At 35.6% G+C, this 27,427-nt stretch overlaps 2 protein-coding genes across 3 annotated transcripts; one reads left to right on the forward strand and one right to left on the reverse strand.

The window, feature by feature from the left end:
• Nucleotides 1–361: 361 nt before the first annotated feature.
• Nucleotides 362–4,959, reverse strand: LOC107767147 (CASP-like protein 5B2). Its single transcript, XM_075222750.1, has 3 exons — nt 4,533–4,959; nt 2,555–2,687; nt 362–922 (listed from the first exon to the last, which is right to left on the reverse strand). Exons 1-3 carry the CDS (start codon nt 4,661–4,663, stop codon nt 722–724), a joined length of 465 nt encoding a protein of 154 aa, XP_075078851.1. The 5' UTR covers nt 4,664–4,959; the 3' UTR covers nt 362–721.
• Nucleotides 4,960–20,814: 15,855 nt separating this feature from the next.
• On the forward strand, nt 20,815–26,642 carry LOC107767146 (aldo-keto reductase family 4 member C10). 2 transcript variants are annotated; one of them, XM_016586070.2, is made up of 7 exons: nt 20,815–21,026; nt 22,501–22,551; nt 23,483–23,559; nt 23,894–23,981; nt 24,368–24,643; nt 24,880–25,128; nt 25,230–25,395. In XM_016586070.2, exons 1-7 carry the CDS (start codon nt 20,907–20,909, stop codon nt 25,263–25,265), a joined length of 897 nt encoding a protein of 298 aa, XP_016441556.1. In that variant the 5' UTR covers nt 20,815–20,906; the 3' UTR covers nt 25,266–25,395. The 2 variants fall into 2 exon arrangements, with proteins under 2 accessions (XP_016441556.1, XP_016441555.1); XM_016586069.2 differs by lacking the exon at nt 25,230–25,395 and adding an exon at nt 26,249–26,642 and having other exon boundaries at nt 20,816–21,026.
• Nucleotides 26,643–27,427: the final 785 nt, after the last annotated feature.

Below are 27,427 nucleotides of genomic sequence, written 5' to 3' on the forward strand. Positions count from 1 at the left end.
TGCCTATTGCCCAATTTATGTTCTTGCTAGATGACACAGAATGTAGGTTACAAGTTCGAGCTGTGAAAACAACCTTTTGCAGAAATGCAGAGTAAAACTACGGACGATAGACCTTTTGTGATCCAACCCTTCTCCGGACCCCGCGCATAGCGGGAGCTTAGTGCACCGGGCTGCCCTTATTAGAAATATGTGCTTCATTCTCTGTTTAGAAAGTTAAACTGCATTGCACTCATTAAGTGGAATACCAATCGATATAAGTGGATTGTACTGTTTGTTATGATCAATTAATGAGCACAAATCAATGAGTTTATCACTTAATGCAAAGCTAACCTTAATGTTATGTGAGCAAAAGGTGAACATATAAAAGAAAGAAATGTGCTTTATCACAATGTCCAATGGCATTAAACTTCTGGTTTTCAAATGTCCAGGTAATGTATGGCTAAACTGAAACTATCAAGACCCTAGACCTGAATGCAACTGAATTGCAGCAAGTAAAAACTACAATTCAGACGTTATAATTTACACTCGAATCAAAATGGAACTCGAACGAGTTCAATTGTTAAGTGGCAGGTTTTCCAAGCAATCAACCAGTTCAGAAGAATTTCCAGTACGACCGCTAAGGAAGATACAGTGACAAGATGGTGAAACTAGATTTACAAGAGACCGGTCCTTGAAGGTCGCGACTGGAATAATCTTGTGAGGGCAACCAATGCTTAAAATGTTAAACTGTGGCTAGGATCCAAAACATCACATGGGAAGAAATGGCTATAAGAAACCAGGTTATGAATGCCAAGACAACAGAGAGCTCGAATCTGCCACATGGAAGATGCGATGAACTACTGCAGAAGTTTAAATCCTTTGAATACAAAACAGCAATTCCTGCTGACGAGCATGCAGCTGCAAGTGATAGGGTTGCTGTCACCTGTAGTTACAGTTAAGCCAGTCAACACAAATATAGCTCACATAATGTCAAGCAAATCATATCGGAATTTACCAACAGGTCAATCAAGTAAAACTAGAATTTCTCGTGACAAGGCTTTCAGAATCGTAGCCATAACATTGTATAAGAAGCACACATCATAAGGTTTAAGCACTTTTTTAGTTTTGTGGTGTTTGGCAATGATAAAGAGTGCTTACTTTTAGGCATGAAAAGTACAAAAATAAGCCAAAAGCCAAAAGCTGGGTAATATTACCAACTTATGGCTTATGGCTTTTAAGCCTTTTTAAAAGCCAATCCAAACACCCTCTAGGTCAATCTTTGATAATTACAAGTGCAGGATAAAAATCCAAGTATGGTTCCCCTGGAGCTTTATGGGACTTGCGGTTCTCAAAATGCAACAACAACAATTGCGCCTCAGTCCCAAACAAATTGGTCGCCATAGATTGTTTTTCAGTGCCCAAAAGCACCCTAATCTGAGTTTGGACTGAAATTATCAGCTGTGACATGCAAGAGAGCAAGAAACAGCAACCTCAAGCATGTTTAACTCAACAACAACAACAACAACTACCCAGTAAAATCCCACATAGTGGGGTCTGGGGAGAGTAGTGTGTACGCAGACCTTACCTGCCCTGGTAGGACAGAGAGGCTGTTTCCAATGGACCCTCGGCTCAGAATGACGGAAATAGAGAAAAACAAGGAAAACAAGAAAAGAAAAAAAAATTCATTAGTAACTCCAGTAAAAATCATTATAGTAACAGAAGCATAAAAATCAAAAGATGAATGACATGCAATAACAGTAGTCAGAGTCTAGGGAATCTAAGATAAACAACAAGAATAGTGTGGGTTCAACATAAACTGCAAACCATCTAAGATCAACCCCAATCCAACCCCGCCTCGCCCCCGGCATGCAGAAAGGCAAGCTCTACTACCCCTATCCTACAACTCTAATGCTAGTCCTCCAGGCCTTCCTATCAAGGGTCATGTCCTCGGAAATCTGCAGACGAACCATGTCCTGCCTGATCACCTCTCCCCAATACTTCTTAAGTCTCCCTCTACCTCTTCTCGTGCCCACCACGGCCAACCACTCACACCTCCTCACCGGCGCATCGATGCTTCTCCTCTGCACGTGCCCGAACCATCTGAGCCTCACTTCCCGCATCTTGTCATCCACAGGGGCGACGCCCACCTTCCTCCGAATATCTTCATTCCTGATCTTGTCTATCCTAGTGTGCCCGCACATCCACCTCAGCATCCGCATCTCTGCTACTTTCAACCTCTAGATATGGGAGTTCTTAACCGGCCAACACTCTGCCCCATACAACATTGCCGGTCTAACCACCGCTCTATAAAACTTACCTTTGAAGCATGTTTAACTCCTATATAACTAAAAATGCGGGCACAGAAAGTTGAGCACCTTGTTATCGATGCCAAGGGAGTTAGGGAGATCAAATAATTCAGCAACTTAGTAAAAGTGGTAATGAGGATGGAAGTAAATATGTAGTTTTTAGGGACAAAAGAAATCAGGGGGATTATATACGAGGAAAGTTGCTTATATATGTCAGAGTTAGACACGTTACACACATTACATGAGAAAGGAATTCGAGAAGTACATACCCAGTCTCCAACAACAAAAAGGCTCACTAAGACTGGATTATGAAGATCCTGTTTTATCCTTAAAGCATACACATCAAGACAAGCAAGTCCAAAGCTCCACAGTACTTGAAGCCCCATTGATGCAATCAAATAGCTGCAAGATACCAAGTATTCTATAAGATGGAAAGATAAGGGATCAAGCAACATACTTGTATTAAATGGCGCATGGTGATCTCCTATAATAGGAGGTGCATGGACGAGGGAAGGTTTGACATACTGAAAAACTTGGTAAAATAACAGTGAACACCGCAAAACTTGGTAACATATTAACGTTAGGAAATACAGTTGTACTTGTAAAAACAATCAATAGGCAATGGCCAGGTAGGAGATTGAACAAAGCTTTCCAATGGAAGCAACCTTTTTTTTTTTTTTTTGGGGGGGGGGGGGGGGGGGGTCGGATAAGGGGCATGGGGTGTGAGAAAAGGGCATGTTTTAAACTCTAGATTGTTATGAATCCAGACTAAAGGCCAAATCAACTGTCCTTTGAGCCAATATTCCAAAATTAAAGTTTCTTAGCTATACCCAAGTAGGAGCAAAGAATTTAAGGGTATGATTTTGAAATAGGTAGGAAAGTCCCTCCATCCAACAACACAACAATTACTACTACTACCACTATTACTACGCCTCATACCAAAATAAGTTGGGTTCGCCTATATGAATCCTCACTGACTATGTTTACCCATTTAAGTTCATCTCTGGCCAATATTTTACACAAAATACAAATAAAAATGAGAAAAATCAGAAGTTCTCTACATTTCCTACTAGCATAAGAATTTCGAAAACGGCTAAAAGACTCCTAGAAAGCATAGGACCTAAAGTAAACATATTAAGTCCCTCCATCCAACAGGCCCAAAAAGAATTCGAAAGTGCCTACAGCACGAAGTTCCATTAATTGACACAACAGCCAGACAATATGCGACATGCATCAACACATAAGAGACATGGATCTTTTCAGCAGAAACCAGGAATGAGTGCATAACAGAAATAGAAAGAATGAAGGTGCCGAAAACCCTGCTTGTCGAGCAAATAGAACTTGTTTAGATATAGTGATGGTGACTTCAGGTAATTGTAAAATCAAGAAACCAGGGACCATTTATTCGAACCATATGTGAAGGTGTTTGAATCATATGTGAAGGCCCCTATGTAGTAATGCTCATCAGATAATTTCACATCTTTACTGGCCCACTTTTGCCTTAAGTAAGGCCTCTTTCATAATGATCAAGCATTTTCTAATATAAACTTCAACAAACAGAAGATATCAAAGAATCCAACCGTACTCGTTTTCTTCTGTTTTTGAATATGTTTACAGTTCTCTTTTGAGAATAAATGGACATTCCACACAGCTCCAAAAAAATTCCTGGCTGTAATAATTTCTCTCCATAAACCAGCAGGTGAACAATCAACTAGTTTTGCCCCATTTCCCCCTTTGCCTCTCCTACTTTGTTCCATACCTATTCTATTGTCATAGATATGACTTATATGTGAACAAGGTCAAAAATTTTGACTTTCTTAATTCGAGAAATCTTTGGCTAAAGTCATAGATTGATCTGATGATGCAACACAGGCCAGCTAAACTGAGCTAAATTTACCAGCAGGCCAAAGAAAGGAGCCAAATGCAATTGCCACCAAAGGGCAGCCCGGTGCACTGGGCGGGGTTTGGGGAAGGGTCGGACCACAAGGGTTTATTGTACGCAGCCTTACCTGCATTTCTGCAAAAGGCTGTTTCCACGGTTCAAACCCCTGACCTCTTGGTCACATTTGCAGCAGCTTTACCTGTTATGCCGATTGCCGCCGGAAGAATATAAAAGGTGATTAAAAAAGAGATAGATAAGATGCAGCAATGCAACATACAAATGAGCATTAGAAGCATTGATTCATCAACAAATTTGCTGGAAAAAAAATTGAAGAAGAAATCTAAAAAAAAAAGAGAAATACATACCAAAAAGCAGTGTAATTAGAGAAACCAGAAGCAGAAACCATGAACACAATTGACCCAACTGCAAAGAAACACTGGCCAAGTCTCAAAAACAATCCACTCACACTTCCTGGACTACCCACCGGCTCTTTCATTCTCTAAAAAAGTTTGCAAATTTGACACCTTTTATGCTCCAAAAAAGGGTCCTTTTTCCCCCCAAGAAAACTAAAAGGGCCCTTTCAAGATCCTTAGATCCCTGTATTTTCCTTCATCTCAGTGACCAAATTGCTATGTACCGATCTTTGCATCTATGTTAGATTTGAAGAGAAGAGGACGAGAAACCAAATCATCCAAACAGTAAGTCCAAGTTAACCGTTGAGCTGAATAAAGCAATTTAGAAAGTACACTTGATGCTGTGTTTTGTTCCCTTTTTACTCCCTTATTTTTTATTCTAACTAGTACTAATATTAAAGAGTATTAAAATATAAATCCTCATAAGTCATACCAGTAAACAGCCAAGCCCCTCGATTCGATAACAAGAGTAGACTTTACAGCGGACTTGTGTTAGTGGCTGCTAAAAAGTACATAGATATGTATCTACTTTTCTTTTTAGGGTGTGGTGTTATAGCGGTTTTTCTTACTTATTTTTTAGTATTTGGTCAGGCAGCAAAAAAAATATTTTTGAAAAATATATAATTTAGACAAATGACGAAGTGGGCAAGGGCAGGGAGAGTAGTAAGTCGAGGTCTCAGGGCCGAAGTGACAGTGGTGATATTAGGGGGTGCCGGATAAGGACGGATCTATATGGGAGGGAATGAGTTCACATAACCCATATTCCCCTCCCTAGACTATGTGTAGCACTTGTAATTTTATTTTATTTTTATTTTATTCTTAAATAGATATGTGTGAACCCATGCTCGCGATAAAGGAGTGCACCTTCGCCTCCAAGGGAAGGCCATAAGTTATTCTTTAAAAAGAAATTTTTTACTTAAATGTTTCCTGAAAGATAAAAGAGAACTTCAAACTTGAAAGGTTAATCTCTCAAAAAAGTTTATATTTTGTCAAGAAATGAAGTACCGTAAAAAGATAATAAAATAAATCTTAAACTCGTATTATAATCAAAATTAATAGTGCAAATCACATGAATAAATAAATTTTTAATAATTTTTAGCTTGCTATATAAAACGTAAGATATTTAAAACTGTATTGTAACTCCATCTTTTCCTGTTGAAGATTGATAGTAAGTTGTAAGTGTTTGTTGAAAAAAAGAACTTCAAACTTGAAAGGTTAATCTATAAAAAAAGTATATATTTTATCAAGAACTAATAATGCAAATCTTAAACTCTCACCATAATAAAAAACTAATAATATAAATCACATATCTACATAAAAATAAAAGTACATACAAAGATGTACGTAATAGGATAAATCAAAAAAATAATTATTAATTTTGGCTTGCTAGATAGAACGTAAGATATTTAAAACTGTAAGTTATGAACACTATTACTGATAATTTTTAAAGTATAAAACCGTGTCGAGAACATAAATAATGCTAATAATATTAATTAGAGTTTGCTCGTTAATTTAGATCGCCGTAATTTTTTTTATTGTCAAATCATATATTTATCTAAAAGTAGTGGTACCCATGCACTTAAAATTCTGGATACGTTTCTGGTACCGGGGGATGGGTGGGGTAGTGGGTGGGGGTGAGGATGGGAAAGATTGAGAAAGAATTTTGGAAAATATTTTATCTCTTTTGGTAGGGAAGTCATTTTCTCCGATTGAAGAAAAATGAGTTCATGGAAAAAATATTTTTCAAAATAGTTAAACCAATCAAACATGAAAAAATTTAAAAAAAAAAAAAGCAAAAATTATTTTCTTCATACCAAACACACCCTTACGTATGTATTTACCCTCACTTAGAAACTTTACATGTCAATTAGAGTAAGACATGCTTTCTTATTAAGCTACGCTCGTTCTTGCTTATGACGATTAATTTACTTTAAACTAGTTTGATAATTAATTATCTCGCGCTATATAAAGCTATGACTTAATAAATTTGAATCTCGAAAATTATGACAATAATGCTAAATATATTGAAACATTCTTAAATTAAATATAGTTTAAAGGAGGGGGCATTTTGTTTTTTTGGTTTTTTCATTTCCTTATATATATATAACTTCTATATTTATTTGCTTTTATATATTTTTACTTTCTTTAGTGCAAATGATGGCTTCACTGTTAGAATTTGCGGTAACGGGAAGCTTTGTACTCATTTTGATGGCAGCCATGGGAGACAATCCTGTGTGGGATTTGCTTTTAATGTTTGTTGTTCACTTTTAATTGTTGTTTGTGTCTTTGTTGGATCTGTCACTATAATGGAATCTTAGGAAGGTTGGATCTGGTCTTGCCACGTAGGTGTGAGTGTTGTTGACGTCGGTGGTGTTTGTTAATTATGTGCTTTGCCATTGACAAATGAAAATTTTCTAACACATGTATGGTAGCAAATTACTCAACATATTCAAGAGAATTTAGTAGGCTGTGCATGAAATTGATGGAGTGTGTGTCTTTCATAATTTCTGAATTCGAACTTGAAAAATGAGTTGAGGTGGAAAAATGTTCCTGTAAATTTTGGAATTTACTAAAAGAATACACTTTCAAACTAATATTTAATTTTTCATTTGAAATTTAATTATTGCATTTTAATGTTACAAATTACTCACGATCAAACTGAATTTCAGTACTTGCAAATTATTCCGATTCTCTAGATGATAGCAACCTTGTATTCGACTTTGATGTGCAAATTGTTCAGAAAGGAAAAAAAAAATAGTTTTAATTGCAATGATGAGTCTTGAGATAAGAAAATGTGGTGAATCTCTCATCTCCAACCAAAAAGAGAGGGGAGAAAAAGGCAGAATAGCTTAAATGGCACATATACTTGTCCCATTTTGTCATGCCGGTCTCTAAACTTAATAATTTGTTAATTGAACACTTACACTCTTTCAAATCGTGTATGCTTATGACATGAGGCCGCCAGTATGTGTAATACAATCTCCTACACATAGGACGCCACGTCAAAAAAATCAAACCACACAGGCTCCAGGTCATTTATTATGGCCACATAGGAAATAAAACGGGAAATGATTATTATCTCTCTCAGACCCAATTTTGTTATGTCAAGGAAGAGGCAAACCCGAAAATAAAGAAGATAAAGAACACCAAATTTTAACGTGGAAAACCCTTCAAATCGAAGGTAAAAACCACGGGATTACAAAGATCCAAAAAAACTCCACCATAACAATAAGAGGGTTATAAAAGTTCTCCAAATTGGCTACACAACAAGTGTCAAACACGGAGCAACAATATCAATAAGAGCAACAACTAATCAATTGAAGAAAGAGTATAATCCACAAAATCGAAGCTGTTGTTCGAGGCTCGAAATCGGATGCTACGGGCCTCCAAATCCGATCTCCACCATTAAAATTCAAGACCAAGATGTTACAAATACTCAGTCAAAATTTCAGCCCGATCCAACAGTTAACGAATCGGTTAACATGATTTGAAGTTGGCTGGTCGGAATAAAAATCTGCAGCAAAACAAATATTTTTCTTCTCTCTTCTCTCTTGACGAAAGCTCTCTCAAAAACCACTCTTATGTGCTTAAGTCTTTCAAAGACTTGTATCAATGAGCATAGAATAATTCTCCAAGGTTGTCCTATTTATAGATCATGAGTGGTGCTTTCTCTTAAAGCCAAAACCCACTCAAAATAGGAATAAATCGAATCCAATTCCGAATATGATTGGAAACCAAAAGAGAATAAGATTAGGTCATTGGGCCTTTGGCTGGACAACATGGGCATGTGCCCAACAAACTCCCCCTCCAGCCAAGGGGCCAAATGTGTCTTCAAGTAGAGGAACTATTGACAAGCTTCATGCATGCCAATTTTCTACAAAATTCATGTTTATCTGCAACCATCGCCTTTGTCAGTATATCCGAAGGATTTTCATCAGTATGTATTTTCTCAACCTCAAATAATTTCTCTTCCACGGCCATTCTTATCCAATAATACTTTCTATTTATATGTTTGGTCTTAGAATGAAAAGTGGAGTGCTTGGTGAGACAGATAGCACTCTAATTATCACAAAATAAGATGTACATTGGCTGCTCAAAGCCAAGATCATTAATAAACTCCTTCATCTATAATAGTTCTTTGGCACCTTCTGTGACAACAATGTATTCGGCTTCTGTTGTGGGATAGAGCTATGCACTTCTGTAGTCTAGATTGCCAAGAAACAGCTCCCCCTGCAAAAGTGATCAGATAACCGGAAGTGGATCTTTAATTATTAAGATTGCCTCCTAAATCAGAGTCCGTGTAATAAACAAGTTCATGCTTGCCATTGCCAAAGCACAGCTTCAAATTTGCAGTACCTTTCAAATACCTTAATATCCATTTTACTACATCCCAATGTTTTTTTCCAGGATTAGAAAGGAATCTATTAACAGTACCAACTGCATGTGCAATATCTGGTCTAGTGCAAATCATAGCATACATCAAGCTACCAATAACAGAAGAGTAAGAAATAAGAGACATCTCCTTTTTCTCTTCACCAGTAGATGGACTTTGACTAATACTCAATTTGAAGTATTTATCAAGAGGAGTACTAACTACTTTTGCATCTGTCATATTGAACCTCTTGAGTACCTTCTCAATGTATTGCTTTTGGGACAGAAATAACTCATTTCTATCTCTATGTCGGTGGATTTGAATGCCCTAGATTTTCTTTGCTGGCCCCAAGTCCTTCATCGCAAACGATTTGCTCAACTGCTTCTTAAGGACTGCAATTCTGGATTTATTCTTGCCAACAATAAGCATGTCATCTAGATAAAGCAATAAAATAATAAAATCATCATCAGAGAACTTCTGGAAAAATACACAGTCGTCTGAAGAAGTTTTCTTGTGCCCTTGTTCTTCTATGACAGATTCAAACTTCAAATACCATTGCCTTGGAGCTTGTTTCAATCCATACATGCTCTTTTTCAATTTGCAGACATAATTTTTTTCCCTTAGTTACAAAACCCTCAGGTTGCTCCATATAAATATCCTCATCTAAATCACTATAAAGGAAAGCAGTCTTGACATCCATCTGCTCAACCTCTAAATCTAGACTTGCAGCTAAGCCTAGGACCACACGAATAGAAGACATCTTCACAACAGGGGAGAAAATTTCATCAAAGTCAACTCCCTTCTTCTGGTCAAAACCTTTAACAACTAACCTCGCCTTGTATCTAGGCGCAGAGGTATGGTTATCTTGATTTATTCTGAATATCCATTTGTTAGATAAAGCTCTCTTACCTTTCGGCAATTTCACTAACTCATATGTGCCATTCTCATGGAGTGACTTCATCTCATCTTCCATCGTTTTGATCCACTGATCTTTGTGAGTATCTTGCATGGCTTCATCATAATTTCCGGGTTCTCCCATGTCAGTCAAAAGTACATACTCATTAGGAGGATATCGCATGTATTTTTGCTTCTCCCTTGTCGATCTTCTAAGAGAAGTTTCAGGAGCATTCGAAGTAGTTACCTATGCAGGAATTGGTTGCTGATCAACCACAACTTTGTCAACTGGAGCATCCATAACATTTATACCATGATGATTGTTTTGATCTTGATCACTATCTCTATCATTGCCTTGGGTTCCTTCATGTGCAATAGGTGCCTTAGCAATTGAAACTGGATCAATATCAACTAAGCTTTCATTACTCTGAGAGTCTATCTTCTCAGCTTTGTCAATATCTTCAATAGTTTGGTCTTCAAAGAATATTGCATCACGACTTCTAATAAGTTTATTGTCAACTGGATCATAAAAACGATACCCAAACTCATCTTGACCATAACCGATAAAGATGCACTGCTTAGTTTTGACATCTAGTCTCGATCTCTCATCTTTAGGAAGCTTTACACCCAAAAACTCTCAGGTGATCATAAGAAACATCTTTGGCAAACCAAACCATCCAAAGCAACTGCAGGAGACAAATTGATAACATAGGCAACAGTGTTAAGTGCTTCCGCCCAAAAATGTATTTGGAAGTTTAGCCTCTGAAAGTAAGCATCTAACTCTCTCAACTAGAGTTCTATTCATCCTCTCTGCCAAACCATTCAATTGAGGTGTCTTGGGTAGAGTTTTCTGATGACAAATTCCTTTTTCCTTGCAATAATTATCAAAGGGACCACAATATTCACCACCATTGTTAGTGCGAATACATTTTAATTTCTTCCCCGTTTGTCTCTCAGCTAAGGCCTAAAATTCCTTAAACACACTAAGTGCTTGATCTTTAGATTTCAAAGGATACACCCAGAGCTTACGAGAATGATCATCAATGAAGGTCACAAAGTAAAATGCACCACCTTTTGACTTTACTTTAAAAGGACCACACAAATCAGAGTGTACTAGCTCCAATAAATCGGGCTTTCTTGAGGGAGGATGGCTATGAAAGGAAACCCTTTTCTGTTTGCCAGCTAAACAATGGATACACCTTTTCAGTTTTGCTTGTTTCATTCAAGAAAGCAAACTTTTCTTAGCCAAACACGTAATCCCCCTCTCGCTTATATGAATCAGTCTTCGGTGCCACAATTCTGATAAAGTATTACTTTCCACCAGATTTATGGAGTCATTAAGAATAGAGCCTTGTGTCACATATAATTGACCAGACTTGACTCCTCGAGCCACTACTAACGAGCCCTTGGTGAGCTTCCATTGGCCATTAAAGAGGGCATTATGGTAACCTTCATCGTCTAATCTTCCTGCGGAGATCAAATAGAAAGGAAAGTCTGGAGCATGCTTGACATCTTGAAGAACTAATGTTGAACCATTATTAGTTTTCAAACAAACTATGCCAATACCAAACACCTTAACTTCACTGGCATCACCCATCTTTAACACTCCAGAATCAACATGAGTATAAGATGAGAAAAAATCTTTTCTTGGTGTGACATGTGAGGTAGCTCCAGAATCTACTATCTAACTCGTCTCATGAGATACCAAATTGATGATGTTTTCATCATAAGCAAAAAGAAGGTCATCTTGAACAATAGCAGCAACATTGTTCTCATTATTTCAGCTTCCTTTCCTTCTCTAGTGTCTTGATTCAACTTGCAGCAAAACCTTTTGATGTGTCCTTTCTTGCCACAGTGATTGCATGTAATATTATAGTATTTGGACCTTGACTTACTTCTACTTTTACCTCTATCCACGAGCCTCTTGTTCTATCTCTCCCCCGGTCTTCTGTAACCAAGATATCTGCTTGTGCGGACGAACCCTGAGATTTTCTCCTTACTTCCTTGTTCACCACACCACTCTTGGCATATTCCATGGCCACCTTACCTCCAGGAGCTGAATTTGTCAAAGAAACACGAAGAGTTTCCTAAGAGTCTGGCAGAGTATTAAGAAGCCAAAGTCCTTGTATCTCATTATCAAAATTAACTCCCATTCCAGATAGGTGATCAAGGACGCTCTGAAAATTATTTATGTGATCAAGGATAGGGCTGCCTTCCTTGTATTTAAAGGTCATCCAGAAACAATTTTTTGTTCCCGATTTTTGAAGCATAAAGAGTCTCTAGCTTTTCCCACAATGATCTAGCATGTATCTCGTTCACAACATGGTTGCGAACATTATCTTCAAACCATTGTCATATATATCCACATACTTGTTGGTGCTCGAAATCCCAATCTTCATCGGATATACTCTCGGGTTTATGAGCTTAAAAAACGGGTAGATGCATCTTCTTCACGAACAACAAGTCTTTCATCTTGTTTCTCCGAACATTATAATTCTCCTATAGTTGGCTAGTCCTTTTTCTTGTAGGAAAAGGTTTGGACTTATATAATTGAGGATCCTTCCTTCTCATTCAGTAGCATCCACAATGTAGCCATAGAGAGCTTGAGAGTCTTGTTTAGGGGGAGAACTTTACGGGACAAGTGTTAGTGTGTCACTTGTGTTTGTCTCTTCGTGAGGTTGTTCTCTCGATATTTTGTACTCTCTTTTTATTATAGTGGATTGCTCATCCCCCCTGTGGATGTAGGTCAGTTGATCGAACCACGTTAAATGTTTGTGTCTCTTTTGGTATATTTCTCTTGTTGTATGATTTATCGTCGTTCAAAGTTTGCTTTGCTAGATTCCGCATGACACCTGATTTTTTGGGTCCTAACAAGTGGTATCAGAGCGAGGTTCAAGATAGGTTCATCTTGGCGGGTTCAGTTCTAGACGCAACATATTTGACGATAATCATGATTTTTTTCTGAGAAATTTGACCGGTGTGCTACGCACGTTGAGACAAACTTTGTGGTGGAGATTTAGAGATGCGGCCTGTTGAAGGCTATGTGAAAAAGGTGGATCAAATTTATTTTGTCAGAAAATTCCGGCCAAGGGGGAGAATTTTTCGGTCCTAACAAATTTTCCCTCATTTTACACTTACTCGCTTAGTTAGGGCTTAGAAAGTATGAACCGCTTCTGTATCTCCCCTCTTCTCCGTCATCGTTACTAGGATTTTTATGTCCAAAGCCCACTTAAATCCTGTCTGCTTAAACAAGGGTTGTTGGTTTTTTTAATGGAGGAAAATCAATGGCAAAATAGAGACTGAAAATGTAGGGAAATCACTGGCGGAACAGAGATTGAAAATGGAGAAAAATCGATAGTGAAACGGAGATTGAAAATGGAGGAAAATCAATGGCGGAACAGAGATCGAAAATGGAGGAAATCAATGGCGTAACAAAGGCTGTTGGTTTTTACCTTCGAATTTCAAAATTTAACGGAAAAGAGCATGTAGGTTTGCACTTTAGAAAATAACCTTCCAATTGAGGCTCAAATCTATAATATTGAAGACAAGGCAAGAGATTGGAGACAGAAGAAAAAATTATCATCACAACCTCAGATTTTCGAATCCTAGATAACAATTCTATTTGTGTTTGAGATCAATCTTATTTGAGAACAATTGATTGGGATGTAAACAAGTTGAGATTGTAAATATTTACTTGGAAGAAGAAGAAGGTACAGAGGGAACAAAAAGGGAGGGGGTGGGTACGGGATGGGCTTACAGAAAAAAGAGATGAATGGGATGGGTATGGGAAAGAACAGAAATAGACATATCTCTTTTTCTTTTTTCTTTTCTTTTCCTTTTTACTTATTTTATTGATTTTTTCTTCTTATTTTAATTATTTTTGGTTCAAAATGTTCATATTCACGCTCATTATTCGCGTGAATTACATTCATTTTATCCAGCTTAACCATTATTTTGTCATATGTGCTTGGTCAACGGTCATAGGAGTTTAAAATATAGACTTTGATCAAGTTAAAGTGTCTGGATAAAAACAAATGAAGTAGGAGGATCGGGATGTCAAACCGGAACAAGTACAATGGTCTACTAGGCTATTCTGCCTTCTTTCTTTAACAAGTATAGAGAAGAAGGATTTGTTAATAATTATATATATATACATAGGCCATAACTACTTTAGCTTATACTAGTTGATAACTTGATAGTAAGTTTATTAGCATAAATAGTACGGATAAAATTTATTCACGTCCAATATTACATCAAATCAATAAATACAATATATGTATTTTCACTTTGATTTTTTAACCTTTAAATTGTTTAGTTTGGCTTGATTGTAAGCACGGAATACTAGTAAGTATTTACCTATAAAGTACTTTTGATCTAATTTCAATTAAAATATTAAGTCATTCGACTGATTGATTACTGTTAACACGATAACATCTTATCAGAATCAAATTGGCATGCAATAATAGTGGCCATCCAAATGCCATTTGTTTCTAGAGGAGAAGGAATATAATTAGACGATAAAGAAAAAAGAAATTAATCCAAATAAATTATTCTTATTAGTAGAATATATAAGATAATACTCCTATATTTCTTTATTGCTCTGAGGAAATTTGTAGACATTGTAACTTATAGTCTCTATGGAAATAATTGATTCTCTAAGTAAAAATAGCACGGTATAGCCAGTTTTCGGACAGGTCGTTTAAAAATAGCCAGCGTTTACCAAGTCAATGAAAAATAGTCACTATTTTGCTGCAACAGAGACCGGTCCAGCATAATATACTGGAGTTCGGTGCACCTGTGTATGAACTCCAGCATATTATGCTGGACCGGTATACTTTGCTGGCTCCAGTATAATATACTGGAGACTGGAGCACCGGTGCTCCAAACTCCAGTATATTATGCTGGACCGGTATACTTGCTGGAACTCCAGTATATTATGCTGGAGTTCTAGTGTACTTATGCTGGAACTCCATCATATTATGCTGAAGTTCCAGCATACTTATCCTGGAACTCCAGTATAATATGCTGGAGTTCAAGTATACTTATGCTGGAACTCCAACATAATATACTAGCGTATTTTTCGGGTTTTGAACAGTATTTTCGTTCAGATTTATTTTTACATGAAAAGTGACTAAATTTTGATTATTTTTGAAACTGGGCTATTTTTGAACGTCCGGTTGTAAATTTGGCTAGTTTTGAATTTCACCCTTAAGCATCTAGAGTTATCGAAAGAATTAATTAGACTAGCTGCCCATATTAGCAATAAACTTAAGAGAGCCCCACTTTTTTAAAACTAGCCACACTTTTTTAAAAGAGTATATGAATAATAATGATCAAATATTCAGGCCCACCAGTTCTCGGTTGTCGCCATTTTTGCTAAATAAATACAATTAAGAAGTTGCCGGAGGGGACTAGAGGCTATTCTAAGAAGCTAAAATCTAAAATCAAAGAAGCCAAAAAAATAAAATGAATGTAAGGGTATTTTACACGGCTGGGGCCGCCTGGCTTTAGAGCCTGTTTGGATTGGCTTAAAAGCTGGTCAAACCAGTTTTTAAGCCATTTTTAGATGTTTGAAGTGTTTGGCAAAAAAGAAAACAGCTTAAAAAAAGTTAAAAAAAACTTAAAAAAAAGCTAAAAGCCACAAGTTAGGATATCCTAACTTCTCCGTTTTTGGCCTAAAAGCCATCTTATTTTGACCAACAAAATTACTTACTTGTCCCTTATAACTTTTACTAATCCCAAAACTACCCTCGTCAAGTAAATCCTAAAACATCCAACTACTCCCACTTTCTGTTCATCTTCTTTCCTCTTCTTCTCCTTCATCTTCGACGGTAAGTTTGTTCTTCTCCTTCATCTTCGACACTTTGTGTTCTTCTTTCCCAAACTACTCCCAAATTTTCTGTGTTCTTCATCCTAAAACATCCAACTACTCCCAAATATGATTTTAAGGCTTTACATTTTAAAAAAATATGGTAACAATCTTTTTGCAAGTTTTATGTTTGGTCATGATCAACTTATAGAAATCAAGGTTTGACAGATTGTTACATAATAAGCAAGAGGAAGATGTAGGTTCTTGATTTGTTTTATGCGATATTTTTGTCTTTTTAAGAGAAAAAAGTGCCTACCAACACTTATTTACCAAACACTTCAATAACTTTTTTTAAGTTTCAGCACTTTTATCCAAACATTTAACTGCTTATTTATAAAACAAGTTCCAGCACTTAAAAGTAAAAGTCATTTTTTAAGCCAATCCAAACGGGCTCTTAGCCTTTAGCCTTATAAAGTAAAGTTACGTTGCGGCTCCTAAAAGATAAACAGAATCAAGGTTTATAGCCTATTGATATGATATTGCTAATAGTATCTCACAAAATAAATGTGAGTTTAATTTGCTTTATTATTACGTCCATTTTCTTCTTTAATCTCCAAAGTAATAATAAAATTTAAATGGATTGTCGCATCTCAACCTATAATCGGAGTTCCAACTAAACACGTTTCCTTTTCGAGAATCTTATTACCGCCTGAACTATTATAAAGTGAAATTATTGCCACCTTAAATTCACTCTCTTTAAGAGAGTTAGAAGCCCCAATAGAGGGAGGTGCACTGATGCACCTGTGAGGAGGTGTGAGCGATTGGCGGTGGTGGGTACGAGGAGAGGTAGAGGGAGACCTAAGAAGTATTGGGGAGAGGTGATCAAGCAGGACATGACGCGACTTAGGATTACTGAGGACATGGCCCTAGACAGGGAATTGTGGAGGTCGAACATTAAGGTTGAAGGTTAGGGGGAAGTTGTGAATATTTCTACAACGCACTAGAGTGAGACTAGCCCGTTAGGAGTTAGGCTTAGGATACTATGGTTAGCTACTGATGCAGGGCTTTATACGCTGGATATTAGTTTACCTTCCATCTCTCTCATATTTCCTATATTCTCTTAATATGACTGTTATTTTGCTATTTTAATTTCTTTTATGTATGTTATGTATTTTATGTTATTATATATTGAGTCTATCAATAGTACTAATATATCGTCACTTGGTGTTTTCTTGAGTTGAGGGTCTCCTGGAAACAGCCTCTCTGCCCCTCGGGGTAGGGATAAGGTCTGCGTACATACTACCCTCCCCAGACCTCACTTGTGAGATTATACTGGGATGTTGTTGTTGTAAGAGAGTTAGAAGCCCAAAAATTACATATTTCTTTTTCTTTTCGTAATCTTTTGTCTTTTATTTTTCTTCTTCTTTCCCAACTTACAAAGCCAACATTGAAAGGTATTGAGCTCCATTTACAACATCATTCCTTTGAAAATTTATTTTTAACTTTAGATTGGTATTTTTTCCTCAATCTAATATGAATTTATTCTTATCTTTGCATTAGCAAGAAAATAAATTTAAATTTGATTATATGTATTACACTTAATTAATTATGACATTAACTTAAACTAACATCTTTTTCCTTTCTTTTCGAAAATATACAGTTCTTTTCTTTAAAATTCGGCAGCAACAACGGCAAAAGAATTATCATACGTGAATATTAATTTTTGAACCGAAATCAAAATCGGAGAATTAAAATTTTGGACGTCATTGTTGTCATGTTGTTGCTATTAGTCATGAAAGAATAGAATAATAGATTAAAATAAGAAACATAATGAGGGAGAAAAAAGAGAGTAACAAAATATACACATGCAGGCGAGTGTGTTTCACCTCCCATGGTTATGACATTTCAAGGAGATGTTTATTCCACTTTAGAATAGTTTAAGGGATAATAGAACCCCATAAAGGAACAATATGTAATTGAAATTTCGGTCATAAGTTGAGGGGATATTTATACCTTTTCCCTAATTTTTATGACATTAACGGTTTCAAGAGAATTTTATTGGATATCTATAGTATTTGGGCTTGTCTAAATAAACTTAATTACAGAAATCATAACAAAGGATCGTATATAAGGATTAACTAGTATCGTTTTAATGTACTGATTTTTTTTTTTTTTTGAAAGAAAGTACAATATAAACACAAAACAGCTAATAACCTGAAATAGAACGAAACTCTTTAGAAAGAAGAAACATTTATACCAAAATGTAGTATTAACTGGACATCTAAAACTAAAAACTAGTCGGGCCATTTCCATGTTGTAACTTGCACCGGGTGATTTTTTTAGATCACTGTTTATATTTGGAACTAGTAAATTTGCCGCATTTCGCGCGATCACAAAAATAAATTAATGTATAAAAAAGTCCTTCATAATTTTAATTTTATAATTTGAAAAAATTGTAGTACATACAAATATTTCTTCAATTAGCTTCAAGACTTTTTCATATAATTATAAATGTGTTTCTTAGCGATAAATATGTCATATTACATGATCATTGCGTAAAAAGAAAAAAGAAATGTACGATTTTTTTTCTTTTCCTTCCTTTTATTTCACTTTCCTTTCTTGTTCTCCCTCTAATTTGTGTTTTCCTCCCTCACTAAGATAAAGTACTCCTTTTTTGTTCTCCTAATTTGTCTTTGTGACAAACACCCGAATGAATCTGCAAATTACAATATTAAATATAAATACACATGCACAATCTTTACAAAGGTGAGATTATCGTTAAACATAACTAATTGAAAAGAAAATATTATACATGACTAACATATGCTAAGATTTCAAGCTGTAAATATATCTCATGAACCAAGAATAACCAAATATGTTAGGATATTGCCACAAAAGTGAGATTGTAGTTAATCCCGACCAACTGAAAAGGAAAAATTACACTTGACCAACATCCACCAAAATTTCAGGCTGCAAATATTATGTCTCCAAAACTGAAAAATAATTTGCCTTTGTGACAAACACCTGAATAAATCTACAAACTACACTATTTCATATAAATAAATATGCACAATCTTTACAAAAATGATATTATCATTAAACATAACCAATTGAAAAAGAAAGATTATACATGACCAACATCTGCTAAAATTGCAGGCAGTATATGTCGCATTAACCAAAAATAACCAAATATGTAGAGTATTGCCACAAAAGTGAGATTGTAGTTAATCCTAACCAATTAAAAAGAAAAAAATTACACATTACCAACATCATCCAAAATTTCAGGTTGCAAATATTATGTCTCCAGAACCTGAAAAATAACCAAGTATGTTAGAATATATTTTTGAATTATGTGCAACTAAGATTAGTTACTAATACTAATTAAATGACAATCACATTAAAATATGAGTGAAGGAAGAAAATAAATATATATGTTTAAATGAGGAAGGAGAATGAAACTAATAAGAAGGAGAGGAGGAGGAACGTTTCGGAAAGTGTATAAATGATAATTAAGAATAAGAAGGAGAGGAGGCGTTAGTAATAGGAGGAGAAAGAGTATAAATGGTAGTTAAGAAAGAAAGAAATTAATGATATATTGGGCTATATAAAAATAAAATAAATAAAAAAATAAGGGGAAAGAAGTCAAAAAAAGGAGAAAAAAGAGTAAATAGAATTCTTGGTAAAAGAGAAGCTCCAAGTCATCTTTTCTTTTCCCTCAATTATATATATATATAGATCCATCAAAAAAATATTGGGAAAATAGACAGAAATTATAGCATCAAAAATTCTGACGGACACCAAAATTTTTAATGCCAAATTTTTAAAAGCACTAGAAATTCTAACGATCACTAGAATTTTTAGTGCCAGAATTTTAAAGCACTAAGAATTATGATGATCACAAGAATTTTCAGCTTCAATAGTGAATTTTTTTGATGATTCATCAAGTTTTGTGATAAAATCCTCTCGATCAACATTACTGCTATGTGCTTTAAAATTCTGACAATAAAAAAACGAAAAAACTCCTGTCCAACGAATTTAAATTTCTAGCACGATACTTTTTTTTTCCCCAACACTTCTGTAATTGGGGTAAAAAAATCAATAGTAGCCCTAAACTATCATTGCTGTTATTCTCAAAGTTTCACTTACACTTCACAGTTCAGTTGAATTATGATTACTCAGTTATAATCAACAAAATAACTTCTTGATTATGATTATTAGTTGATAATCCCTCCGCTTTAAGTTATATGATATACTTTTTTTTATTAATATGTTCTAAAAATAATGACATATTTTTTATTTTGAGATAATTTAACTTTAACTTTTTGTTTTGACCATTTTACCTTTTATGAGAAAGTTTTATACACACAAATATTATTGCTCCACAAAACTTTTATCCTTATGTTTTAAGAACATAAGTTTCAAAAGTTTTTTTTTCCTTAACTCCGTCAAATCAAACTGTATAATATAAATTGAAACGAGGAGGTAGATATGGCATTGCTTCAGTTCAGTGAGTACATGACCCTTGAGAGGAGGTGTGGAGGTCGAGTATTAAGGTAGAAGGTTAGTGGGTAGTTTTTAGTCATTCACCGATTGTCTTAGTAGCATGCATGTCCCTTCATATTCTTAGATTTTCACGTTATGTGATTTTGTTCGTCTCATGTATTGTATTCCCTGTTGTTATTATTTGGTACTACTTATCATTTATCTCTCTCTTTTTCTTTTCGCTTCCTTCCTTGCTTTCCTCCTCTTTTTACCCTTCCTGAGCCGAGAGTCTATTAAAAACAGCCTCATTAGATAGGGTAAGGTCTGCTTACATATTAATCCTCCAGACCCCACCTATTGGGAGCATACTGAATTTTTTTGTTGTTTTTGTTGTTGTTATTTATGTAAATAAATAAAAAAGAAATAGCCGGGTCAAACATGACATATTCAATAATTCAAATGGATTTACACCTCCAAATTATTTGGATGCTGCCGTCTAATGCCAGGAATTTTTTAGGAAAAAGACTTAAAGACCCTCAAACTTTCGCACATATAACCGGCTAGATCAACGTCTTTCAAGATCAAACGGTAAGATGATAAGCCACGTGGCAGTATCTCAAGAGACTAGCTGTAACTGACGCACGATTCTCTCGCTTATATTAAATGTGAGAGGAGGAGAGCAAAATGCAATTCGCATTGCTATGTGACTGTGTTTTTGCTGTGTACAATTCACTTTCGTCTTTTCAATTTTCCTCCTCTGTTTGTATCAATGGCGGCGGCAATTCGATACTTTGAGTTGAACACTGGTGCCAAGATGCCGTCAGTAGGTTTGGGAACGTGGCAGTCCGATCCTGGCGTCGTCGGCCACGCTGTTGAGATTGCTATCAAGGTATGCTTACTCTCTCTCACCATATATGTGTGTACGTGTGTGAATATTAGTTTCTGTCTATGTAGATTTAATTATTTAAGAATTAAAAAGTTGATGCTCTTAATTTTTATTTTTTCGATCTAACTTAAGCAGAAATTCTGTAGATAATGTTTGATATATAGGAATTTGTTTATTGCATGCTTACGTATTTTGCGACTCAGGACGTTTTTTATTTAATGCTTTTCTTGACTATACTTAATGTAAGTATGATTTTATTTTGTGACTTAATTCTTATTTAGATTAATTTTTAATATGTTAACTTTTGAGTTTTATACATTATTTATGCTCTGTTTTTTAAATATATCAAAAATAAACTTTGATAGACTTATATCCTGTTCCTTTGAGCTAACGCCTAATCCATCATATAAAAAATGCCTTCTGCTTTTGAAATACAGTGCAAACGATCCTTATCAAAAAATGCAGTTAAACACTTGTTAAATTTTGTTTAGTTTTGTGGTTATGAATTAGTTTAGGAATAAAAAAACCAAACAACTCATGCGAATAAAGATGGATTTATGTCTTTTGCCATGTTGTTGTGCTGGTGCTTGTCCTTACTTTAGCATCCTAAGCTGACTATGGAGTGGTTTATGCCTCAGAACATTAAAAAAGGTTAGGAAAATTAAAATAGTCAAGAACTATGCTTCTTCGTCCCATTTAATGTGGTGGTGTTTGATTGGACTTTTCAAAATTTGTGATGTAAAACAAGTCATAGACATTTGTTTGGTTATAAATCATCTCATTAAGGGTAAAATGAGAAGTTTAAAGTTAAATTGTTTCTAAATATAGAAATGCGTCGTTATTTTTGGGACAAACTAAAAGGAAAAGTGTGCCACATAAAACGTGATAGAGGGAGTACTATGTTGGAATCAGAAATAGTGCTAAATTTTTAAGTCTTTGTGTGCAAGAAGATTAAATAGGTAGTATTGAGGGCAGAAAGATTGTCTTTGATAATCAGTTGTGTTCTTTCTGGACATGGTTTTTGTTTATACGAAGAATTTGAAGACAATTAGTAGAAGTTGATTCTTTTGGTGGTTAGATTCAGAAGTAGAGATTCATTTTCTGAATGCTTTTTGCCTTTAATATTTTCTTTTCTAGACTAATTGTAAAATATAACAGTAGTATCCTGTTCAAATGTGGTAAAAAAGTGAAAGAAATATTCCTTCCTACATATGCTGAAATTGTGCATGGGTCTTAAAACTTCTATTTGAGTTTATGGAAATATATAGGGGGCGCATTGTTCTTCTGGAGAACTAATTTCCATATTGTAGTTCTTACTCATAATTGGCAAAATAGATGTAAGAAGTCATGCTGCTTCTAAAGCAACTTTGGGGTAGTCCTAAGCATTCAACAACTTTAAAGTGTCATTTGCAACTTAGTGATTTTGGTATTCTGACACAATTTAGACCTAATTATTCTCTTCTTCTTTTTGCTACAGGTGGGCTACCGGCATATTGATTGTGCTCGAATTTATAAAAATGAAAAGGAGGTAATCTGACTTAAATCTTACTAAGCTTTCATAGTATTGAAGTGAGCGATTCACGCATCTAAATACTTAAATTGTTATAGAAGTGACACTTTTATTTATTTATTTATTTATTTATTTTATATCTGCAACATGCCCCTTATTTCTAAACGCTTAAATTGTTATAGAAGTGACAGTTCTATTTATTTATCTTATATCTGCAATGCACCCCTTATTTTATATCTACAACAAACCCCTTTATATGGGCCAGATTCATTTTAGGGACAAACTTGTGGAAATAATCTGTTGGCGGGTTGCGGATGATGTTTAACAGTATGACTATCTAGTTTGAAAGGTTTTTAAACCATTAGAGAGTGACATTTATTTATTTATTAATTTTCAAATGAAAGAAAGTAAAAATCAATAACTTGGAGGTTTTGCAACCAGTGGATGTCTTGCATTGAGACGGCGTGATGGAGGGGCTTATAGAGTTATAACTTACAAGGCTCAATTTTAAGTGCTAATGAGGCTTTTACATATCTTGTTTACTGTTCCTGAATATGGTTGCAGTGTGGAAGGTTATGGTTGTTGTTATGTTAAGATCTGAAAATCAGTACATATGCAAATAGTCATTAAGGTGGCACTCTAGGTGCCCTATTGGTGTCATTAGCTGATAGACATTCCACCTATTTGCTAGTTTTTTCTGGCACATGCAATATTTAGGTCTTACGGGAAAATCTAGTGTCAATCGTTGCTGTTTTTGGATTCATCTTTTACCTAGGGAAAGGTGATCAATTATTATCATTCTTTTTCAGATCAATCTGTTGTTTACATTTTCTGGTCAGATTTATTCTATTTGTTCAAACCTAGTTTCATTTTGTTAGAAAACATGGTCTGGTTTCTTGATTAACCTGTCACTAAATATATTTCCTTGTCTAATTTTTTTCCTTCAAAGATTGGTGAAGTTTTGAAGAAGCTGTTTAAAGATGGCGTTGTCAAGAGGGAAGAGCTCTTCGTTACGTCCAAACTCTGGTAATTAATCCGTACATTCCTATAACAACTTACCTCCTTGTTCCTCGGCCCTACAATTTGAATTTGCTGAGTCAGTTTCTTTCCATTATGAATTTGACTTGTTCAACTTTGGTGTAGTTATTCTCATCAATCGTTAACCATCACTCTTTTGTTTAGCATCGTTGATTTCTCTCTTTTATTATATATGTTTTCTTATAGCTTGGTAATTCAATAACTACTTCTAAACCTGGCTTTTAGCAATAGCGGTTCTGGTGGGGCCTCTGGTTTTTTCATCATTGTGATCTCGATAGTGTTTTAGGATACTCATACATTCAGGTGGTATTAACTTTTGTAGGAACACTGATCATGCACCGGAAGACGTACCATTGGCACTAAACAGAACTCTAGAAGACTTGCAGCTGGACTACGTTGATCTGTACCTCGTAAGTACTGCCAAACAGGAAGCTTTCGTTCTGCTAGTGTTTCTAAAGTTGCCAACTAGTTCAAAGCCAAATCTCTAAATTAATATATATACTTCTTAGAAGCGTTTGCTGCAATATGCGCCCACTCTTCCCTTAGGTAGATGCCCCGGGACAAAATTTAAGAGCTGCCGCGATGCTCCTGAGATCTTTAAATAGTGCCATTGGACTTCTACGTGTATTGGAAAAAATTTTAACATCAAAAGAGGGTTCATTAAATTGCCTAATTTAAGTTATTTACCTGTTTCTTCATTTTTTTGTATTAAATGGTGTTGTTATGGTAAAAAATAAACTGAGACATTTTCGTTTTTTCCTCCTTTTTTGTCTTTTTGGTTATGTGGTTTCTGTAGATGCACTGGCCTGTCACTTTGAAGCCTGGTTCGGCTGACTTTAAACCTGAAAACCTTATGCCAACAAACATACCTAGCACATGGCAAGCAATGGAAAAACTTTATGATTCGGGGAAGGCTAGAGCTATTGGTGTTAGCAATTTCTCTACTAAGAAACTGGGAGATCTTTTGCAAGTAGCTCGTGTTCCTCCTGCTGTCAACCAGGTGGAGTGCCATCCTTCATGGCAACAAGCCAAATTGCGGGATTTCTGTAAATCCAAGGGAGTGCACCTCTCTGTGAGTTCATTTCTAAAGCACTTCTAGTTCTTGTGTACATTGTGGTCAATTTATTTGATTTTTTCCCCATTTCTATTTTCATTTGATTACTATGAGAAAATTTTTGGAGGGGATGTATTTATTTGTCCCGTTATTGTTTTTGTGGGTATCTATTGACTAATCGTCTGTGATTTTATGAGTGGATTGTCAATGAGTTGTTTATGGTTTTACTCCTTTCTAACACCTTTTTATTTCAGGCCTATTCACCACTTGGTTCTCCTGGTACAACCTGGCTTAAAAGTGATGTACTAAAGCAGCCAGCTGTAATCTCAGTTGCTGAGAAATTGGGCAAGACTCCTGCTCAGGTTTGTCTTCGATGGGGCATTCAAATGGGTCAGAGTGTACTTCCTAAGAGCACACATGAAGCACGGATCAAAGAGAATCTTGATGTACTGAACTGGTCTATACCTGATGATTTGTTTGCCAAATTCTCAGAAATTCCACAGGTAAATCCTTTCATGGTAATGGCAATTTCTTTTGATATTGCTGAGATTGAATTGTAAGTTTGTTAACTCTTATCATATTAATTTCAAATTTAAACGTGCAGATGGACCTAGAAATTGGCCATATCTCTTCTCAGTAGATAGCAATATCCATGTTCCAAGGAAAAAAATGAAGAAAGAACAATAGAGAAAGAAACACAAACAAGACTTGCATTGTGCATTCGAAATGGCTGTTGGACTTGTAGGCATGAGTGCTTTGATACCTTTAGCAGTGACATTCATATAATTTACGAATAGACACTTTGATACCTCTAAATAGTGACAGACTCATAGTGCCAAATGAACGGCTAATATGCATGGCCATATACTTGGGAGAAATTAAAAAATAGCCAGATTTACAACGGGTCGTTCAAAAATAGCCCAATTTTAAAAGTAATCGAAATTTAGCTACTTTTCATGTAAAGATAAATTTGAGCAAAAACACTGTTCAAAACCCGAAAAATACGCCACTATATCATGCTGGAGTTCCAGCATAAGTATACTTGAACTCCAACATATTATACTGGAGTCTCATGAAAGTATGTTGGAACTCCAGCATAATATGATGGAGTTCCAGCATAAGTACACTAGAACTACATCATAATATACTGGAGTTCCAACAAGTATACCAGTCCAGCATAATATACTAGAGTTTGGGGCACCAGTGCTCCAGTATATTATACTGGAGCTAGCAAAGTATATCGGTTCAGCATAATATGCTGGAGTTCATACACAGGTGCACCGAACTCCAGTATATTATGCTGGACCGGTCTCTATTGCAGCAAAATAGTGACTATTTTTCATTGACTTTGTAAACGCTGACTATTTTTTAATGACCAATCCGAAAATTGGCTATACCGTGCTATTTTTACCATATACTTCCATGTGCTACTTAGACAACCATCCCCTTCCCTCGGTACCAAAAGCAAACAGAAGACTTTTGGACCGGTACATATTGCCTCTCTAGGCTCATACTTTACTTCCTTGATGGTTGAGATAAGTGGCTATATAAAGCCTTTTACCAGATATTTTCGCTAAGAATGCAGTTCATGGATTATTGACATTACTGTTGAACATCATGCAGGCAAGGCTGCTGAGAGGCACTTCATTTGTTCACGAAACTTATGGCCAGTACAGAACACTTGAAGAGCTATGGGATGGTGAGCTCTAAGGTCTCAGTCAAAATTAACTGTTGAAGATAGGCAAATCTCAGTCCATTTATCTCATAGATATAGGCTTCTTGTGCACTTCCTTTTCCTTCGAACTTTGGGAGATCGGCCAATGTCAACCCATTTATCTCGTAGATGTAGGCTTCTTGCATGTGTCCCTCTATTGCCTTGGCGCTGGAAACCATTCAAGAATCTTGCAGATTCTACTAAACATTACTCAAACGTTTGATTTGCTGGGATATACCCCAAAATTGTCAACTTTTGTGATCATTTTTATTATATAGTCAAATCCTATGCTTTATCGCACTTTATATATCCCTTTCCTTTTGTTTGGTGGAAGAATTAAGAACTTAAATTTCTGCAGCAGACGTGAAAAGAAAGAAAATAAGCAGAACAGTAACTAAAGCATCCAATTATTGACGTGTTGCATTCTCATTTTGTGGTTTCTCTAATTTTATCTTGGCAATGACCATGTTTCTCAAAACCTCTAGAATCGAGGGTTGGAGAGCTGACGCATGACATGAAAACTGTCTCTCATAGCATGCATAAATTACACTTGTTTATGCAATGAGTTCTTTACTACTCCATCTATTTCTTCCGAAAATGGTCATTGCTGATAGTACATTAAATACGGTTTTCAGTACTCAATTTAGAATGTTCTTAAACGAGCATAAAAAGCAGGTTTCTCCCGGACGATGACGAGCAGCAAAGTACGCTCTTTGCAACTTGCAACCTAAGCTCCACACATGGATAAACGATCACCTGTTGGACAAAATAATGATAGACAATTGTTATAACAACTACATTTTCCACGCTCTGCCTCTACCAAAATTCAGTCAATAAAAAGTGACAGACGATAACAAGAACAACCCAGTAAAATCCCACAAGTGAGGTTTGGGGAGGGTAGAGTGTACGCACACCTTACGCCTACCCCAAGGGGGTATAGGTTGTTTTTGATATATCCTCGGCTCAAGCAGATGAAAAAGACAATATATCACTATCAACAACAGAAAGCATAGAAATAATAATAGCATTATAAGTACCAGAAAATAAATGAAAAACAATAACAGTAACACGTAAGAAAGGCTCGGTAC

The sequence above is a fragment of the Nicotiana tabacum genome, chromosome 10 (genome assembly GCF_000715075.1).
Source record: "Nicotiana tabacum cultivar K326 chromosome 10, ASM71507v2, whole genome shotgun sequence".
Lineage (NCBI taxonomy): Eukaryota > Viridiplantae > Streptophyta > Magnoliopsida > Solanales > Solanaceae > Nicotiana > Nicotiana tabacum.

What these genes read in the sequence shown, in the direction of transcription:
- LOC107767147 (XM_075222750.1), bottom strand. Translation starts at nt 4,663, where the DNA reads ATGAAAGAGCCGGTGGGTAGTCCAGGAAGTGTGAGTGGATTGTTTTTG. An exon ending in TCTAATTACACTGCTTTTTG is followed by an intron (nt 2,688 to 4,532) that starts GTATGTATTTCT and finishes GGTATCTTGCAG; the next exon opens with CTATTTGATTGCATCAATGG. An exon ending in TTTTTGTTGTTGGAGACTGG is followed by an intron (nt 923 to 2,554) that starts GTATGTACTTCT and finishes CTGTAACTACAG; the next exon opens with GTGACAGCAACCCTATCACT.
- LOC107767146 (XM_016586069.2), top strand. Translation starts at nt 20,907, where the DNA reads ATGGCGGCGGCAATTCGATACTTTGAGTTGAACACTGGTGCCAAGATG. An exon ending in TTCGTTACGTCCAAACTCTG is followed by an intron (nt 23,560 to 23,893) that starts GTAATTAATCCG and finishes TAACTTTTGTAG; the next exon opens with GAACACTGATCATGCACCGG. An exon ending in AATTCTCAGAAATTCCACAG is followed by an intron (nt 25,129 to 26,248) that starts GTAAATCCTTTC and finishes AACATCATGCAG; the next exon opens with GCAAGGCTGCTGAGAGGCAC.